Here is a 15,455-nt window from a genome sequence, read left to right as displayed (position 1 = left end):
TAAATGTTTTGGAGAAAGTCATATGCTATGAGAATTTCTTTAAAAAATAGCTATAAATATCAAAATTGTGAGGATATGATCATTTCAAGTTATCATCCTACGTGTCAGTGAATGTTGAAGTTTGGGAGTTTGGCCAGACACCACAGATTCTACCCAGATTTCTGCGGAGAAACTAAACTAGATTATAAACTATTTTCCTTCAAATGTATAGCACAGTCAGTGAGTTATTAGAATTAAAAATGACATGTTTGTCTACCTAGGGTATGACACTCAAGAGTCTATATATATTCTTATAACCTCCTAAACTTAATTATCGATTCAATAAATAAAGCAAGATCTGGCATTCAGCTTGGTACAAAAACATGGGCATACTGTAAAAGGTAAGGTGTATCTGTGATCTGCAACAATGTGCACATTTTGCTCTTTCACTGCAGACATCCAATAAACTGCTTTACCACATTTCATCTGTTATGCCCTTTCATGTTTCCATGTTTCCTCTCCACCCACTGCCAAAATAGTAAACTGAATTCCCAATAATTTGAATGAGCTGCTTAACACCCTCAAACAGTCCTCTAATCACACCTTTTGCATTTTTTGTATTGCAGCGGACCACATATGCATTACTTAGCATTGTGGATATCTGCAACACAAGTGTATCGAAGAGGTGCATTGGGATACCATTCAAAATAAATGGCTGTGCAATGCATGACACTATGCAATGTGCATAACTACAGGTTATGGTAACATACAAGTTAGTACATCACAGTAATGGGAATGGGCTTTTAGGGTGTTATAAATACTGTTAAAGTTGATATAATGCATATTTAATATGTTTTAATACAATTTATTTCTCAGGTTGGAAGTTATAGATGAAGATAAAGTGATCTTGTCATCATCCTTAGACTGTGCGGTGAGGCTCTGGAGCCTCAATGGAGAATTTATAGGTAATTTAGTTTTATAAATAAATATCTAAATATTATTCCATCAGTCTAGTATGATATGTATATCTGTGGCTCATAGGTCAGTACTCCTGCCTTTGCAGCACTAGGTCCCAGGTTTGGATCTCGGCCAGGACACTATCCTCATGGAGTTTGCAGGTTCTCCTCATGTTTGTGTGGGTTTTCCCCCAGATTCCAAAAACATGCAGTTTGGTTAATTGGCTTCCCGCAAAAATTACCATAGACTGTGGTTATGACATATGGCAATGGTAGGGACATTAGATTGTGAGTTCCTTTGAGGGACTGCTAGTGACATGACTATGGACTTCATAAAGCGCTACATAATATGTCAGCATTATATAAATACTGGACAATAATATACATACATATGAAGTTTTGTATTCACAAGCCCCAATGCTATCTGTAATCCTGCACTGTTCACAATTTAATCTGAATTCCAGACAGATATTTATTCCATTTATTAACTCACCCCACTAATTTGTCATTTATTTTTTGGAAGCTCATTTACTGATGTATCACTTTCATTAAGTGCTGAAGAGCAAAGTGTTTTCATTTATTGGGTTCCAATGTGACACTAATTGCAGGGGCATTCCAATACATTCACTGCTACCATCATTCCCATTGTTATGGCACTACTTCCATCTATTGGAATTAAGGAATTGCCCCTGCACATAGAAATGAGAACCAGTAACTGAAGATGCTTCCCTGCAAAGCACATTGTGAAATGTTATTTACTTAATTTATAAAGTGATGAGATCTTCTACAGCACCTTACAAAGTGCATAGGCAACAAGTATCTGGATTGAAAAAAAAAGGTAGTTTCAGCTCTAGAGCCCTGAGCACTAAGGAAGACATGTGAGGTTTGTATATACCAATGAAATCTGCAAGTGCAACAGTACGATTGGTTGTTAACCTCCCAACCGCTAAGCCCGTACTTTTCCGTGCAAAAAAAAGTTGCAATTATCGTTAACCCCGTACTTTTCTCACTATATTAAAATCTCACCTGGTCCCGCTGTGCTCATCCAGCGTCAGGTCCGTGTTCCAGCGTCGTCCTCCAGCGTCGATCTCCCTCTCCAGCGTCAGGTGCCGTCTCCTATACCAGCGGGACCGGTAAGATGCTGGCCGGCATCTTACCTGGTCCCGCTGATCGTCCCGCGTCGTTCTCCTTCCAGCGCCGGGTGCTCTCTGAAACAAGAAGCCGGCCGGCGGAGGAAAAAAAAAGCCGGCCAGCTTCTTGTGCGTGCGTGTGCGATGACGTCGGCGCGTGTGTGGGAAATTCAAATTGAAACTCATTCATTCATTTTGTATTGGATTGGATACAGGAGTTTGTATTCAATCCAATACAAAATGAATGAATGAGTTTCAAATAAAAATAAATACAAAGTATGTATTTTGTATTGGATTGGATACAGGAATTTGTATTCAATCCAATACATAATAAGAGTTTGAATTTTGTTCTCATTTTGTATTGGATTGAATACAAAGTCCTGTATCCAATCCAATACAAAATAATAGAAAATATATTTATGTGGTTTTGTCTATAGGTATGTGACGTTGGACATTAGGGAGGTGTTTTAGAAAAATATATTACTATACAGTATACCGAATTATCGCATTTTCAGTATTTTTCATTTATTTATGTATTCTTGTTTAAGCTGAATTTTGTGTTTTTCCTTTAATTTTATTAAAAGTAATTTTTTTTTTTACATGATTGGGTGTTTCAAACATTTTTTATATTCATTATATCTACTAGACCCCTATTCGGACATATTTCTGTAAGTTACAGGTCTACAATTTAAAAAAAAAAATTTCATGAAAACCTGTAACGCTTTTGGTACATAAATCTAGACCTCAGTGTAACGCCCAGGAGGTTAATGTAACTGAGAGTAAAATACATGTAAAATTGATGTGTATTTAGTACTTGCAGTTAATTACAGCAATGCAAATATTACTCCTAACAATTAATAGACTAACAGTGTGCCCAATATTTTCTAATAACTAAAACAATTGTAATAATGTGAATGTAATTATTACATTGGACAGGGGTCCCCAACCCCCGGTCCGTGGCTCACTAGTGTGCAGCTCAGACCTGCGATGGGAGAGTGGGCGAGTTCTGGCATGATGACGTCACGCTGGAGGAAAGTTCCTTCCCCTTTGAGTGACACACAGCCCCTACATTTATTTGGTCCAAAAGGATTCAACCACCAACATTTCTACAACTATATTTTATTGAAAATGAACTAATAGAAACTGACCAGAGGTGCACCTGTATCTCAGATCTCAGGAACAGAATCTAAGATTGTCTGCAAAGGATGTTTTTTGAGCACAGTGCACATTTAAAACACCATTGGAACATGTGCCATGAATTTAGGTTAATTAATTTGTATTTTAGTTTAATTGTATATTGTACTTATACTTTTATAACCTGTAAAAAAACATTTCTTTGATTTAACACTATAGCTTTTTTTTTATTCCTTTTCCTGTATACCGGTAATATAAGATTGCAGTAGGTAAATACTCGGGCAACACCGGGTAATCAGCTAGTAATCTATAAATTAAAATGTTCGATCCCTGTATGCTGGCCATAATCATAGAGAGGCTTCAATTAAAGCAACAATATAAAGTGACAGAAAGCCTCCCCCACGGATTGGATTGTTTATAGGCAGAGAAAGTTACATTTTAATTGAATTTTGTGTTGTCTTTCTATAATTAGGAACACTTATTATGCACTTTTTCAGTGCCAATGTATACAGTCTATCCAGGCTGGTGACAGGTATGTGTTGGACTCAGCCAGCTCAGTGTGATCCCTATTTCATTGTGACAGTCGCACAGGGGCTTAGTTTCTGGTTCCAGCTGGCCAGCTGATATTTGGCATCTCTGCCATGGAAAGAAGTTTTATTCATTCTGGTCATTATTATCTGCAGATGTTTTTGTGTACATTGCATTACATTTCTTTTCTTGCTGCAGAGGTTTATTTTACAGCGTGAATGAATTAGCCATTTATTATATTGGTAAATCAGTTTATTCTTTAAATGAGAAAACTAAGTGGAACATGGTAAGTGTGCACATTCATTACAATACATTTACAATATACATTACAATGGCCCATGCTTTCTGGAAAGAAAACAAAAAACACTTATTATTGTATTTTGCAAAAATTGTTGGCACAATCTGTTCCATAAAAATATCATCTAAAAGAAGAAAAGAAATTAATGTTAGAATAATGTCACTGCTGAGTGTTGAAGATTTAACACTGTTATTGTGTGACAACTGTGCAAAATACTTAAACTGGGCAAAATAGCTAAGGTCAAAGAACCCAACTTTCTGGATGGACTGTCCCTCATCTCCAACCACATATACACTTATTTGTGAAGGTTCTCATTTATCCAGGCCATTGTGTATCTAGTAGTAGTTTGTCACATTCAGATGGACTTGTTCTTGTAATGTTGATGTTTCACAGCTCTCCAAGCTGCTTCATTAGTCCAGTACTGATGAAGCAGCTTGGAGAGCTGTGATAAGTCTTTAATATTACAAAAACAAGTACATCTAAATGTAACTTACTACTACTAGACATATATACACTTCTTCAGTTTGTTGGATCAGTAACATGATTTCATTATTGGGTCTGAACACAGCAAATGACTGGGAGATGGCTTCCTGCCTATGGGTAACCTTAAAAACTTTACCATAGCCTATACATGTAGTGCATATCATTTCATAATTCAGCAGCCAGATTGATAAAACAAAAATAGACAATAGATTACTATAGTTTAATTCACTTCTGTTAATATACCTTTCTAATACAGATTTCTATATGGAAAAACTTTAGTTTAGTTTTTACTGTATCTGTATTTTTTCTGTTATGCCCTCATTGCTTTAGTTTGTTGGAATTGAAGTGTTGCATCAATATCCAAACAAGATAACCTCCTGCCAAGCATTCTTGGCCAATGTGAATTTAAATAAATTGTCCCAAATACCCAGCAATCTTGTCATATAAGTGACTCAGCAAACTACATTAATCAGTGAAAAAGCCAGGGAAAGTTATACACACCATCCTTTGCAGGTCAAATACTGTAATATTATGTATTTATATAGCACTACCGTCCAATATACTGGGTTACAGAATCCATAGTTATGTCACTGTTTTAACATATTTACCTGTTTCCTAAAGAAGCTCACTATCCAATATCCCCAGTCATAGTGTAATGTCCCTTACATAGTTTAAGGACAATTTTGGGTGGAAGCAAGATAACTGGCCAGTATGTTTTGGGGTCTAGGGAGGAAACCAGAGTACTCCATGTACCAGGCAATAGAAGTGTGCCCGCTGTGTACCTAGTACTGGTTTATATAGTACTCTAGTTACTATATGTACTGGCTTCATAAAAATCACATTACTTGTAGCTTTATCCCTTGATGTAACCACAGACACAATTACAATATTATAGCACATACTAAACATATATTACAATGCCAGAAATCTTGGTCCAATGTAATTGATCATTTGTACGCACAACACAATGTATACTTTTGATCAGATCAGATCTGGCTTAAAAACTGGTTAAGGAAAGGAAAATCTGTTGGTTATCAGTAAAGCTACGTACACACGTCAGATTTTTATCGCCCGATAATCGGCATCGGCCAATTATCGGGCGAAAATCTGGCGTGTGTACAGTCGGTGTCGTCCATCGTCCGGACGACCGACCTGCCGGATCCACGGACGATGGACGACAGCCGATCCTAATGAAAGGGAAGGGGAGAGCGCGCAGCAGGGTGCCGCTCCGTCGCTCTCCCCCTCCCCTCTCCATAGAGCATGAACGGTGCTGTATGTACAGCACCGTTCATGCATCGTGCACTCCCTTGTCGTTGGAAAGGATTGTGAAAGATCCTTACCAACGACAAAAATTGGAAGTGTGTACGCAGCTTAAGAAGTACATTTTACTTTGGATTCACATCCAAATGTTTTATCAGACTGGAAATTCTGCCTGTGTGTATTATACTTTAGAACTTCTCTACCACCTCCACCATTACCATTACAAATAAAATACTATAGGACTTTTTAACTTTCTTGTCTAGCACTAGGTTGTATTTGTTTAAAAAAAAACATTTTCTAATTTTAAAGATTAGTACTTTGTAGGTTTGCTATATAGGAACAGCTGTTAAGTAGGCAAATATATGAAAAGCTCAATCTAAGAGGTGCTAATCTCTCAAACTGAGATTTACTAGTTATGGTGTGGACAGTCCAACTAGTGGTACACTCCAGTTCTATAACAATCTGTAATATTGCACATTATTATCTAATCTGTATCTGATTTTAATAATAGTTTCATAGTGTGAAAAAATCACTGATCTTAAAATAGTATAAAAAGCAAATAATGACCTTATTTATATAAATGAAAATAATTATTAACATTATTTTCTACATAGTGATACATCGGTTGTATATTATTTTTTAAATGTCCTAGGCACATTTGGTCAGGCAGACCCATGGGAGGTTTTCACCCCAACTTCTTGGAAGCACCCAATGGTGCCTTATGAAATCCTTATCGATCCACAAAGTATGCCTGTGCATCCAGTACTGGAAGAACCAGCAGATAATCTGGAGGAGCTTTCTACTCCCGAAAATGAAAAATCAAAAGAAGCTTCAGATATAAAGGTTTGTGAAAGTTAAGTGTGTGTGTGTGTGTGTGTGTGTGTGTGTGTGTCTGTGTGTGTGTATGTGTGTGTGTGTCCCTCGTTCAGGGGAACAAAGCCAGTTTACAAAGACACTATTTTGGCCTGGAGGACCTTAATTCTTCAGCATAGAAGCATAAATCTAACACTACAGAATACCTTAAAGATAGTTTGGAACACCATTTGTTTGATCCCACACCAGTACTTGAGCTAAATGGGCAAAATCCACAAATGTGTGGAATACCTCCAAAGAAGAGAGGAGGATTTTTGAGCTGAAAAAGACAAGGGGTGGATGACTACATAATAGTGTGTTTGGAATGTAATGTCTAACAAGCTCAAATGTTTGTGATGATCAATGCTGCATATCCTGAGCTTTCCTGAAGTTCAGTGTGTAGGGAGAGTTTGGTAGTTTCCAGGAACCTTGAATCTGCCAATAGTTCCATTACAAATCACTAATTAATTAACAATTAACTCCATCACACAAGCAAGGCCAAATCTCATTACTGCTCACTTTCTGCATTTGGGACATCACCAAACATTTTAGTAATCTCATCTCACCCCATCTACTACTCTGTTTTCTTGACCCTCCATTCACCATGAGATTGAAGTCCTCTCCTATCCTTTACAGCCAAACCCCATTCAAGAGTTGACCAACTCTTTAAACACTTCAACTCTTTTTTTTAATAAATATGTCCTACTCCATCACAAGATATTTTTTTTTCTTTAAATAAAACAGTAAATCAAAAACGGACTGCATTTTAATTGAATACCCACTATGCCTTAACCTTCCCTGAAAGTAAATGTTTAAAGATTGTGATATTCCCCTTTTATACTTGTTCTTTAACACACTAAACTCTTTGCTTCCCACTTATACTACAAAGTAGATGCTACACTTAGAGTCACTCTAGATATTTGATATGATTTTTCAATGGAGAATAGTATATCTTTGCACATTGCACATGCATGTTCTAAAGCTGTCACCCTTACCAATTCTGATACTGAGACATAAAGTGATTGTAAAGAGGGTATAATATATCATCATTACCAACATATTATTTTAAACAAATGGCAATGATTTGGCAAACTAGGTTTCCTTTAGGGTGTACATCAATTTTAACTGAATAAATTTGATTCCTACTTTAAAATTTTGTTTTCTTCAAAGTATATTTTCAGTGTATGATCTTCTGATTTTCTCTGATTTTCTCATATAGCAGAATGAAGCAATCTATATCCTTAAACCTGTGCAGCTCAATGTCACAGAAGATGACATTCAAGAAGAAATTACCAGGAAGAACCTAAATCATGTGCATGGAAAATGGTGAGATGTTCTCTTCTGAAAACTCCTCTATTTATTCACTACACATAGTGCTGCCGTATGTCACAGTCCTACATCAGAAGAATACAAAAGGGATGTTATTATACAACAGAATTATTTTACCAAAACATAGGATTCCAATAAATTTGTTTCATTTAAATTGCTGAAGTGGGATATAAACCACGATATTCATTTCCTGCTTCTACAGATCGCAATTAATGTCAGGTCTAAAGAAACCTGTAGAAAACTTACAGGAAAGCATTTACCCGAGTGGCTGGAGAAAGTCGTAGACCATAAGTAATTGGCAATTAAATATAGAGCATGACAAAGAAGTGTCATAACATCAGACCCATCTGATACTTCAACAGTAAAGCCTTTTGGATACTGTTTACTTCTCAGATTTACAAGAATTGTATATAACAGGAAACTGTAAATCTCATGTGTATAATATATATTTACTTTAATAAATTATCATGTATTATAATACCACATATTCATTAAAATGAAGGTAAAATGCATACACCACAAATCAAAACACTGGGATGGTCATATTTTACCAATACACCTCCAGTACCAGCAGAAAGCAGGTCTATTTCTGCTCAGAAACTTCGACAACCCACTTATCTTCCTCCTCCTGGGACCTGAAATGTGGCTTCTTTTTTCCATTTTGTTTTCAGAACCTTTGGGACACATGCATGTGCTGATAATTCTCTTTCATTTTTTAAGACCCCCCCCCCCCCAACTAGGGCCCCTTACCCAAAAAAACATTTCAAGGTATATTTCTAATGGATTCTTGCCATGTTACAGATGTAGAGAGTAGGTTGGGATTGTATGCTACATAGGGCATGTGCCATAGGCAGTGTACACTAAGAAAGAAGTTTCTAATAAAAAACGTGTTTTGGCAGAAGAGACTTCTATGGGTCCATTTATAAAACAGGGACATCCAACATTCCCTTAACCGTTCCCTTGTACAAATCTTCCAGGTCCATGTTTTTCAATCGCAGTAATTGGTTCTCACCAGGGAATGTTGGAGGGAATGTCAGATTTCCTGTTTTATAAATAGAGCCCGCTGAGTATTTTCTATGATAAAAAAGAGCATTTTTTAGGTGATGTTCAACTTTAAAGAGGACTTTTTATGCCATATGACCTGTGTAAACGTGTTTATGATAGGAAATATAAAAACCATAATTTACTTATATTTTTGTCTTTTACAGGTTAAGGCATGAAAAATATAAAATCTCACACAAGCCATTGGACCATGGTGGACCCACTGCTTTTCACACTCTTCAGTACTTTGAGCTTGAAAACAGTCTAGTTACAGTTGAAAGGCCGAACATGTCCGCTGCTGGCATGGAGATGTTTCACAGTTATCTGTCTTCATGACATACGGAGAAAAGACAACATTTCATATGGTGCTGTTAACATTAGCAGATGTACAAGACAACCTCAGTTGTGCACTTTTTTGGAGTCATTATGCACAATGAGACCAGTGTTGTGGTTTTATCGTTTATCCTTTGTGGTTTTATCCTTTGTGGCATTAGGCTATTATTTGTTAATAAATATGTCCATGTGATTTTTATAGATGTGACAGTTCACAAGTTGAGCATTCTGTAAATTATAGTTAGGATCATATGGTAGCAGCTGGTATAAAATAAATTGCAGTTCACTTTAATGGTCTGCTTTTGTGAAACACCTTGTATTCCAAGAATTATGTCCAGTTAATATGGTGATATGATAGCATGCAGTGTGTTCTCCTTTATTTATATTTTCCTACACATTTCCATTTAGAACAAAAAGATGCTAAAGTGAGTGTGAGAAGAGTTGGAATAAATTATGATACAGTTTGGGTAGTTGCAGCAACATTTTCTAAGGTGGGGTTCCCAAACTCTTCAGCTTCATTAAGTGTTATATTATTCATCAATCCCCAAACATTGGTTAGATGAAAATCAAAGATTATACTGCACATTTTATGTCATTATTAACACTTCCCCTGGTATCAACAGCTGCCATTATGGTTGTTACAATGTATAATGGGGTTCTTGCAGTTAAGCCTTACAGTCTTACCTTGGCATTGTATAGCAATTCACAATTGCTATACAAAAGGTCACAATTGTAACTGGGCCCCTTGTTTTAAAAAGGTCCATAGAGGTCCCCTTTGTGATTCCTGCTGGACATTGGAAAACATATTTTTGTTGCTGTCTTCACCTTGCTGCTTTTGGTCCCCATCTTGTTCCCCAACAATTTGTACCCACATGGATCCTGCCTTGCTCCCCTACAGAACAGTGTCCACCAAACTTCCTCATCTTATTCCATGACAGTCTTCTGTACAGAACTGTCCCATTCTGCAGCCACAAGCTATATCCACCTCCAGGATGCCTTACAAAATTTACATGAGAGGTCAGAATCAGAACACTATGAGAAAGGGGATTGTGACACACAGGAGTACTTTTTATGTTGCTGTCCCTGTCCACTTTTAGAGAGAATTATTCTCTCCAATTGTCCTAATCAACAATGTCACCAAAGATTAAGATAAGGATAAATGTGAGGTGCTACCAGAATGGAAGGAGTGGGGACATACGTTCCCATAACTATCGCCTAAGAGAGGATTTACTCACATTAAAAGGATATCATACGTACTGTTGAGTCCTCAGGACAAGAAGCTCCTAATAAGCTTTGCTTGATTTACACAGTGAGGAAAAAAGTATTTGATCCCCTGCTGATTTTGTACGTTTGCCCTCTGACGAGTAAATGACCAGTCTATAATTGTAATGGTAGGTTTATTGTAGCTGTGAGAGACAGAATAACAACAAAAGAACCCACAAAAACCCAGTGCTCAAAAGTCAGAGCGTGATGTGCATTGTAATGAGTGAAATAAGTATTTGATCCCCTTTCAACCAGCAAGATTTCAGGCTCCCAGGTGTCTTCTCTGTATGCAGGTAACACGCAGAGATTATGAGCAGCCTCTGTAAGGAAGTGCTCCTAATCCAAGCTTGTTACAGTACTTGTATAAAAGACACCTGTCCACAGAAGCAATCAATCAGATTCCAAACTAGCGACCATGGCCAAGACCGTAGACCTACACAAGGCTGGACTGGGCTACAAGACTATCGCGAAACAGCTTGGTGATTGGTTAGATGAAAATCAAAGATTATACTGCACATTTTATGTCATTATTAACACTTCCCCTGGTATCAACAGCTGCCATTATGGTTGTTACAATGCTGAATTTGTACTAAATGCACAACCATGAATTTTAGGTTTGAGTTGAGGTCGGTAGTGATAAAAGGCAAGCTGATATTTTATAAATACAAAAAGCAATACATTGATAATAGAGACAAGGCAAGGCCATTCTTGCTGGTAGCAGACCATCAAACCTCAGGCAGTCCTATTGATCCCTCAGGGGCAATATCAACACTTTGGAGCACCGAGATTCAAACCATGAAAATAAAATGTAATAGCTGTAAGCACTCCTAGCAATGTTATAACTTGTCCTAACCCATCAGTGACATTTTGCTATCTTTACTTGTATTACAATGTACTATCTTTACTTGTATTACCTGCATCACGATACAATATTATGAACTCATTTTATATAGCCAGATGTTGTTATTGATGACATTTTTAATATTTGTGACCTGTGAGGTGTGTAACATTTTAAAAATATTATATATATATATATATATATATATATATATATATATTTTACTTTAATAAAGTTGTCTTGAACTTTGCTGCATTTATTTTTTAAGCCATTTATCAATGTATAATTTTAGTTTTTTAAATGAACCCATGCCCAGATGAGGTATTGCTGCATTTGGAACAAGAATTAAAAGCACTTTAAAACAAGCCATTACCATAGAATAAGAGTCACAGAAAGCAAAATATGGGACTTTAACGGTAATTGATACATTTTATTCACCTAGGTGCTTGCGTCGGATGATCTCAACATATGTAATGTGTACAATGTGTTCAGCCAATTTATGTTACAGTGTTATCTAAGACTGTTCCTGAATCTTGGTATATGGGAAGATGCATGCATAATTTTAAAATGGTTTTTAGAATGAAGTAAATAAAATGTAATGTTTTATATTGTTAAAGTCCCATATTTTGCTTTCTGTGACTCTAATTTTATAACAGGGATGGTGGCAGTGTTATAGCTGTTAGGAAATAGGGCAACATAAATAATAAGCCCGTACCATAGTTATAGGGATTGTGGAGAAAACAAAACTGAAATTACAACTTCTTTTATATTAATGTTTCTCATGTATCAAGCAGTGGTTGACAATGGCTTTTTTGACAGTGCGTGCAGCTAGTTTTAAAGTCTCTTTGCTGCCTAATAATTAGGATTTGAATCAGAACCGTCACAGCCTGTGCTCCGAATCCCAGCTGGTAGTTTGACATGTGGTGGTGCCAGTATATGTAGGCAAAGCACTTTGCATAATATCTGCAGATCTGATCACAGAAAATTTGAAAGAAATTTAGGATTATCCATGGGGATGCTGGGCTGTCTCCTGTCCAAATCTGACGGTCAGGGTTTTGTTAATCTAATTCGAGAAATCGGTATTGGAGATTGGCCAGAATACTGTTTCCTGTAACATATCAGTGGTATCATTAAAATGTTATAACATTATTACCATATTATAATGGGGTTCTTGCAGTTAAGCCTTACAGTCTTACCTTGGCATTGTATAGCAATTCACAATTGCTATACAAAAGGTCACAATTGTAACTGGGTGTTACATTTAGCTTGTGGTTTATGGACACACAAGCTAATCTAAATTAACAATCCAACTAATTTTTCCTTTTTTTGATGAATATAATAAAAAGCTGAAAAGACTTATTGCTCAGTACTATATTATAGACAAACTTTATCCCAATAGTCATTTGACAAGGGCACAAGGATTTGCCATTCATTAGCTACCTTCATAGAAGCCATTCCTTTATGCAATAAATACAGGGTGTTAAAATTATTACATTTTGAAATAAATTTTATAGTGTCTTGATTATAATAAAATCAATACATTTTCAAGATATCTATCCAGTTCTGACTTTTCCCCACTACCTATACCAATGTTAGCAGTTATTGGCCACCCTTCCTTTGTCTAAGGACTGGTGGATCCCTACAAACTCCCGACATGCCAGCTATGCAGAATTCAGCAGATTTTTAAGCAGGGCTGATGACCCACAGTATTAGAGCTAACTTTGTCAGACCTCCCCCATTCCAACTCTCTCTCTGGTGGGCTAGCCTGACTCTTGACTCCCATTTGAAAGACTTTGCATTGAGGAAGGCACAACCTGTCACATTCCGCATGCAAATTATCACCCTAACTCACAAATCATGTGTGTAACACTTATCAGAAGCTAGGTTATAAGTAATTAATGTGCTCGTACAGAACAACAGTGCAGGTTCAACAGATTTTCCATGGGGTGTCTGATAGCTGCTGGAGATGTGACAATGACAGAGGTCCATGCTTATCTTCATCACCCAAAACTGTGACCATTTTGGGATAAAGGTAGAGAGTGCATCCAGACTTTTACTGAAATACCTGTTCCAGGTGACCCAGCATTCTTTTTCCTTTATCATGGTGACAAACCTCTGAAAGGACCCGATTTTACGATACAATAACACATGGTAATTCAGCCAGAGCCTGTGTACCTCTGCGTTGGAGACAGTCGGAGCCACCCTCGATCAGTCTCTGGTTCCGAAAGGTATAAAGATGATGTTGATGGAGGATCTAACCTTGTCACTGCATGGCAGAGGAAAGGTTTCACATCACTTGGTTCCACTGGATGGAATTCCAGGAACCAGAAGAATACAGATGCTATTTAACCCCAGGCCCTTTGAGCAGTGCAGATTTTAATGCTCTTGTATGTTGGGACAAGCTGCGTTAATGTATCAAGTCCTGTAGTAGGTCAGTAGGAAGAATGCCTCTTACATGACTGGACAGTTGAATGCATGTCACCCTTACAGAAAGCCAAAAGGATTATTGGTGTCACAAAAATGACTCACTGCTCAAGGAACCCCTAGCAACCTCTGCATAAAGCCAATGAAAACAGTGGTTAGGAAACACTGTCCTAGGCAAACGATTTGAATTTTTTCTTTCACATACTGAATGTCTCCCTCAGTCAAAAGACAAGGAGTCAGCTTTCAGTGTCAATACACCTTTAGGAAAGATATACGTTCTATGGAGTTGCATGGATTTTGCAGGTGTCCCAGAACACCATATTTCTGGTTTTCACAATACAGCCATGGGTTGAAGTGATAAACAATCAATGAATAAAATCACATTGCAGAAAACAAAAATGACAAACAGACAAAATGTTGGATTTGAAAACTTTAATAACCAAAGTTCTAAGGCTCCAAGACAGTCACAATGCTATTAAGCACATCTTTCACATGGCATGGTTTTCTAAATGAACCAGAACTAAACTGCATGTAAATGTACACCGTGCCAAAATAGAAATTCTTCATTTCACTTTCCAGAGAAAAGTGAACTTGAAATAAATATATGATAGTTATAAGGCCATTCCTTAATGACTTGCATGAAAAGTGAAAAAAAAAGTTAATGTGCTTCCTCCAATTCCTTGCAGTGCTACCCATAAAAGCACAAACATTTTATTAGGTGTTTTCAGTGCTTCCAAAAGGTCCTTTCTACAAAAAAGCCCAATATGAAGTTCACAATTCCACAGGAATTTTGTCTTTTTTTTTCCCTCTAAGTTTACAAGGCATCTCTTCTTAATCTAGTCCTGTGCTGTATAATGTACAGGGCAAACACATAACAAAAAAAATAACATTCTAAAATTTTATGTTATAATAAATAGTCCTGAAGACAGTGTTTGGTCACATTGTACAGAAATGGAACAAAATAATAAAAAAAACTGAAACAGATTGTTTATTTCCAAACAAGACATGTAATGAGCTAAAAACCAGGAACAGATTCCAGTAAATGCCTGTAACAGGAAATGGGGAGTCGGGCCCCATTAATCCAGATCCATGTCAATGGTTTCTTTCTCATTCTGATGGCATTCTCCATTCTGCTGAGTAGGAGGCACCGTTTGGCTTTTCTCTGCATTCATATCTTCATTATGATTCATTCCATTTACAGGTTTTTCTGACTTAGGCGACTCTTCCTTAGGCTTTGGTCGTGTGACTATACGATGACAGGTGCTGTCCAATGACTAAAGATATAAGCAAAAGAAAAGATTGTCATTGACTCCCTAACACCACACCATTAAATATAGGTAAAAATCAATCAATCATTCTGTTCACCCCATTCCAGTATTTTAAATGCTGGTCCAAAACCAAAACAGTGAAATGTTTATTGCATTGATTATATAATGCTAACAAGGAGGAGAAAAATATATAAAAATTCTACCAATTAAAATGCTTTATTTTTGTTTTTATCCCTATCTAAGGAATTCCTTCTGTCAAAATTTAGGTTCAAATTGGAGACTCTATAAATAATGAAATAATTAAGTCACCAAAATACAAAAGGATAATAATTCAATGGA

At 36.8% G+C, this 15,455-nt stretch overlaps 2 protein-coding genes across 2 annotated transcripts in view; one reads left to right on the top strand and one right to left on the bottom strand.

Moving 5' to 3' along the window:
• LOC140329381 (cilia- and flagella-associated protein 337-like) overlaps positions 1-9,963 on the top strand; it is a 69,432-nt gene extending 59,469 nt beyond the window's left edge. Inside the window, exons 25-28 of the mRNA XM_072413360.1 lie at positions 856-944; positions 6,421-6,611; positions 7,840-7,946; positions 9,158-9,963. Coding sequence (XP_072269461.1) covers positions 856-944; positions 6,421-6,611; positions 7,840-7,946; positions 9,158-9,326 — 556 coding nt within the window. The 3' untranslated portion in view covers positions 9,327-9,963. The remainder of the gene's footprint in view (positions 1-855; positions 945-6,420; positions 6,612-7,839; positions 7,947-9,157) is intronic.
• Positions 9,964-14,265: 4,302 nt separating this feature from the next.
• Positions 14,266-15,455, bottom strand: part of HSPH1 (heat shock protein family H (Hsp110) member 1) — a gene marked incomplete in the record, with an annotated part of 17,158 nt that continues 15,968 nt past the window's right edge. The window contains 1 exon segment of the mRNA XM_072404412.1: positions 14,266-15,122. Within this exon segment, the coding sequence (XP_072260513.1) occupies positions 14,925-15,122 (198 nt within the window).

This window comes from Pyxicephalus adspersus, chromosome 1, assembly GCF_032062135.1.
Source record: "Pyxicephalus adspersus chromosome 1, UCB_Pads_2.0, whole genome shotgun sequence".
Taxonomy (NCBI): domain Eukaryota; kingdom Metazoa; phylum Chordata; class Amphibia; order Anura; family Pyxicephalidae; genus Pyxicephalus; species Pyxicephalus adspersus.
Note: the sequence above shows the minus strand (reverse complement) of the source record. Positions and strands in the feature narration are given on the sequence as shown.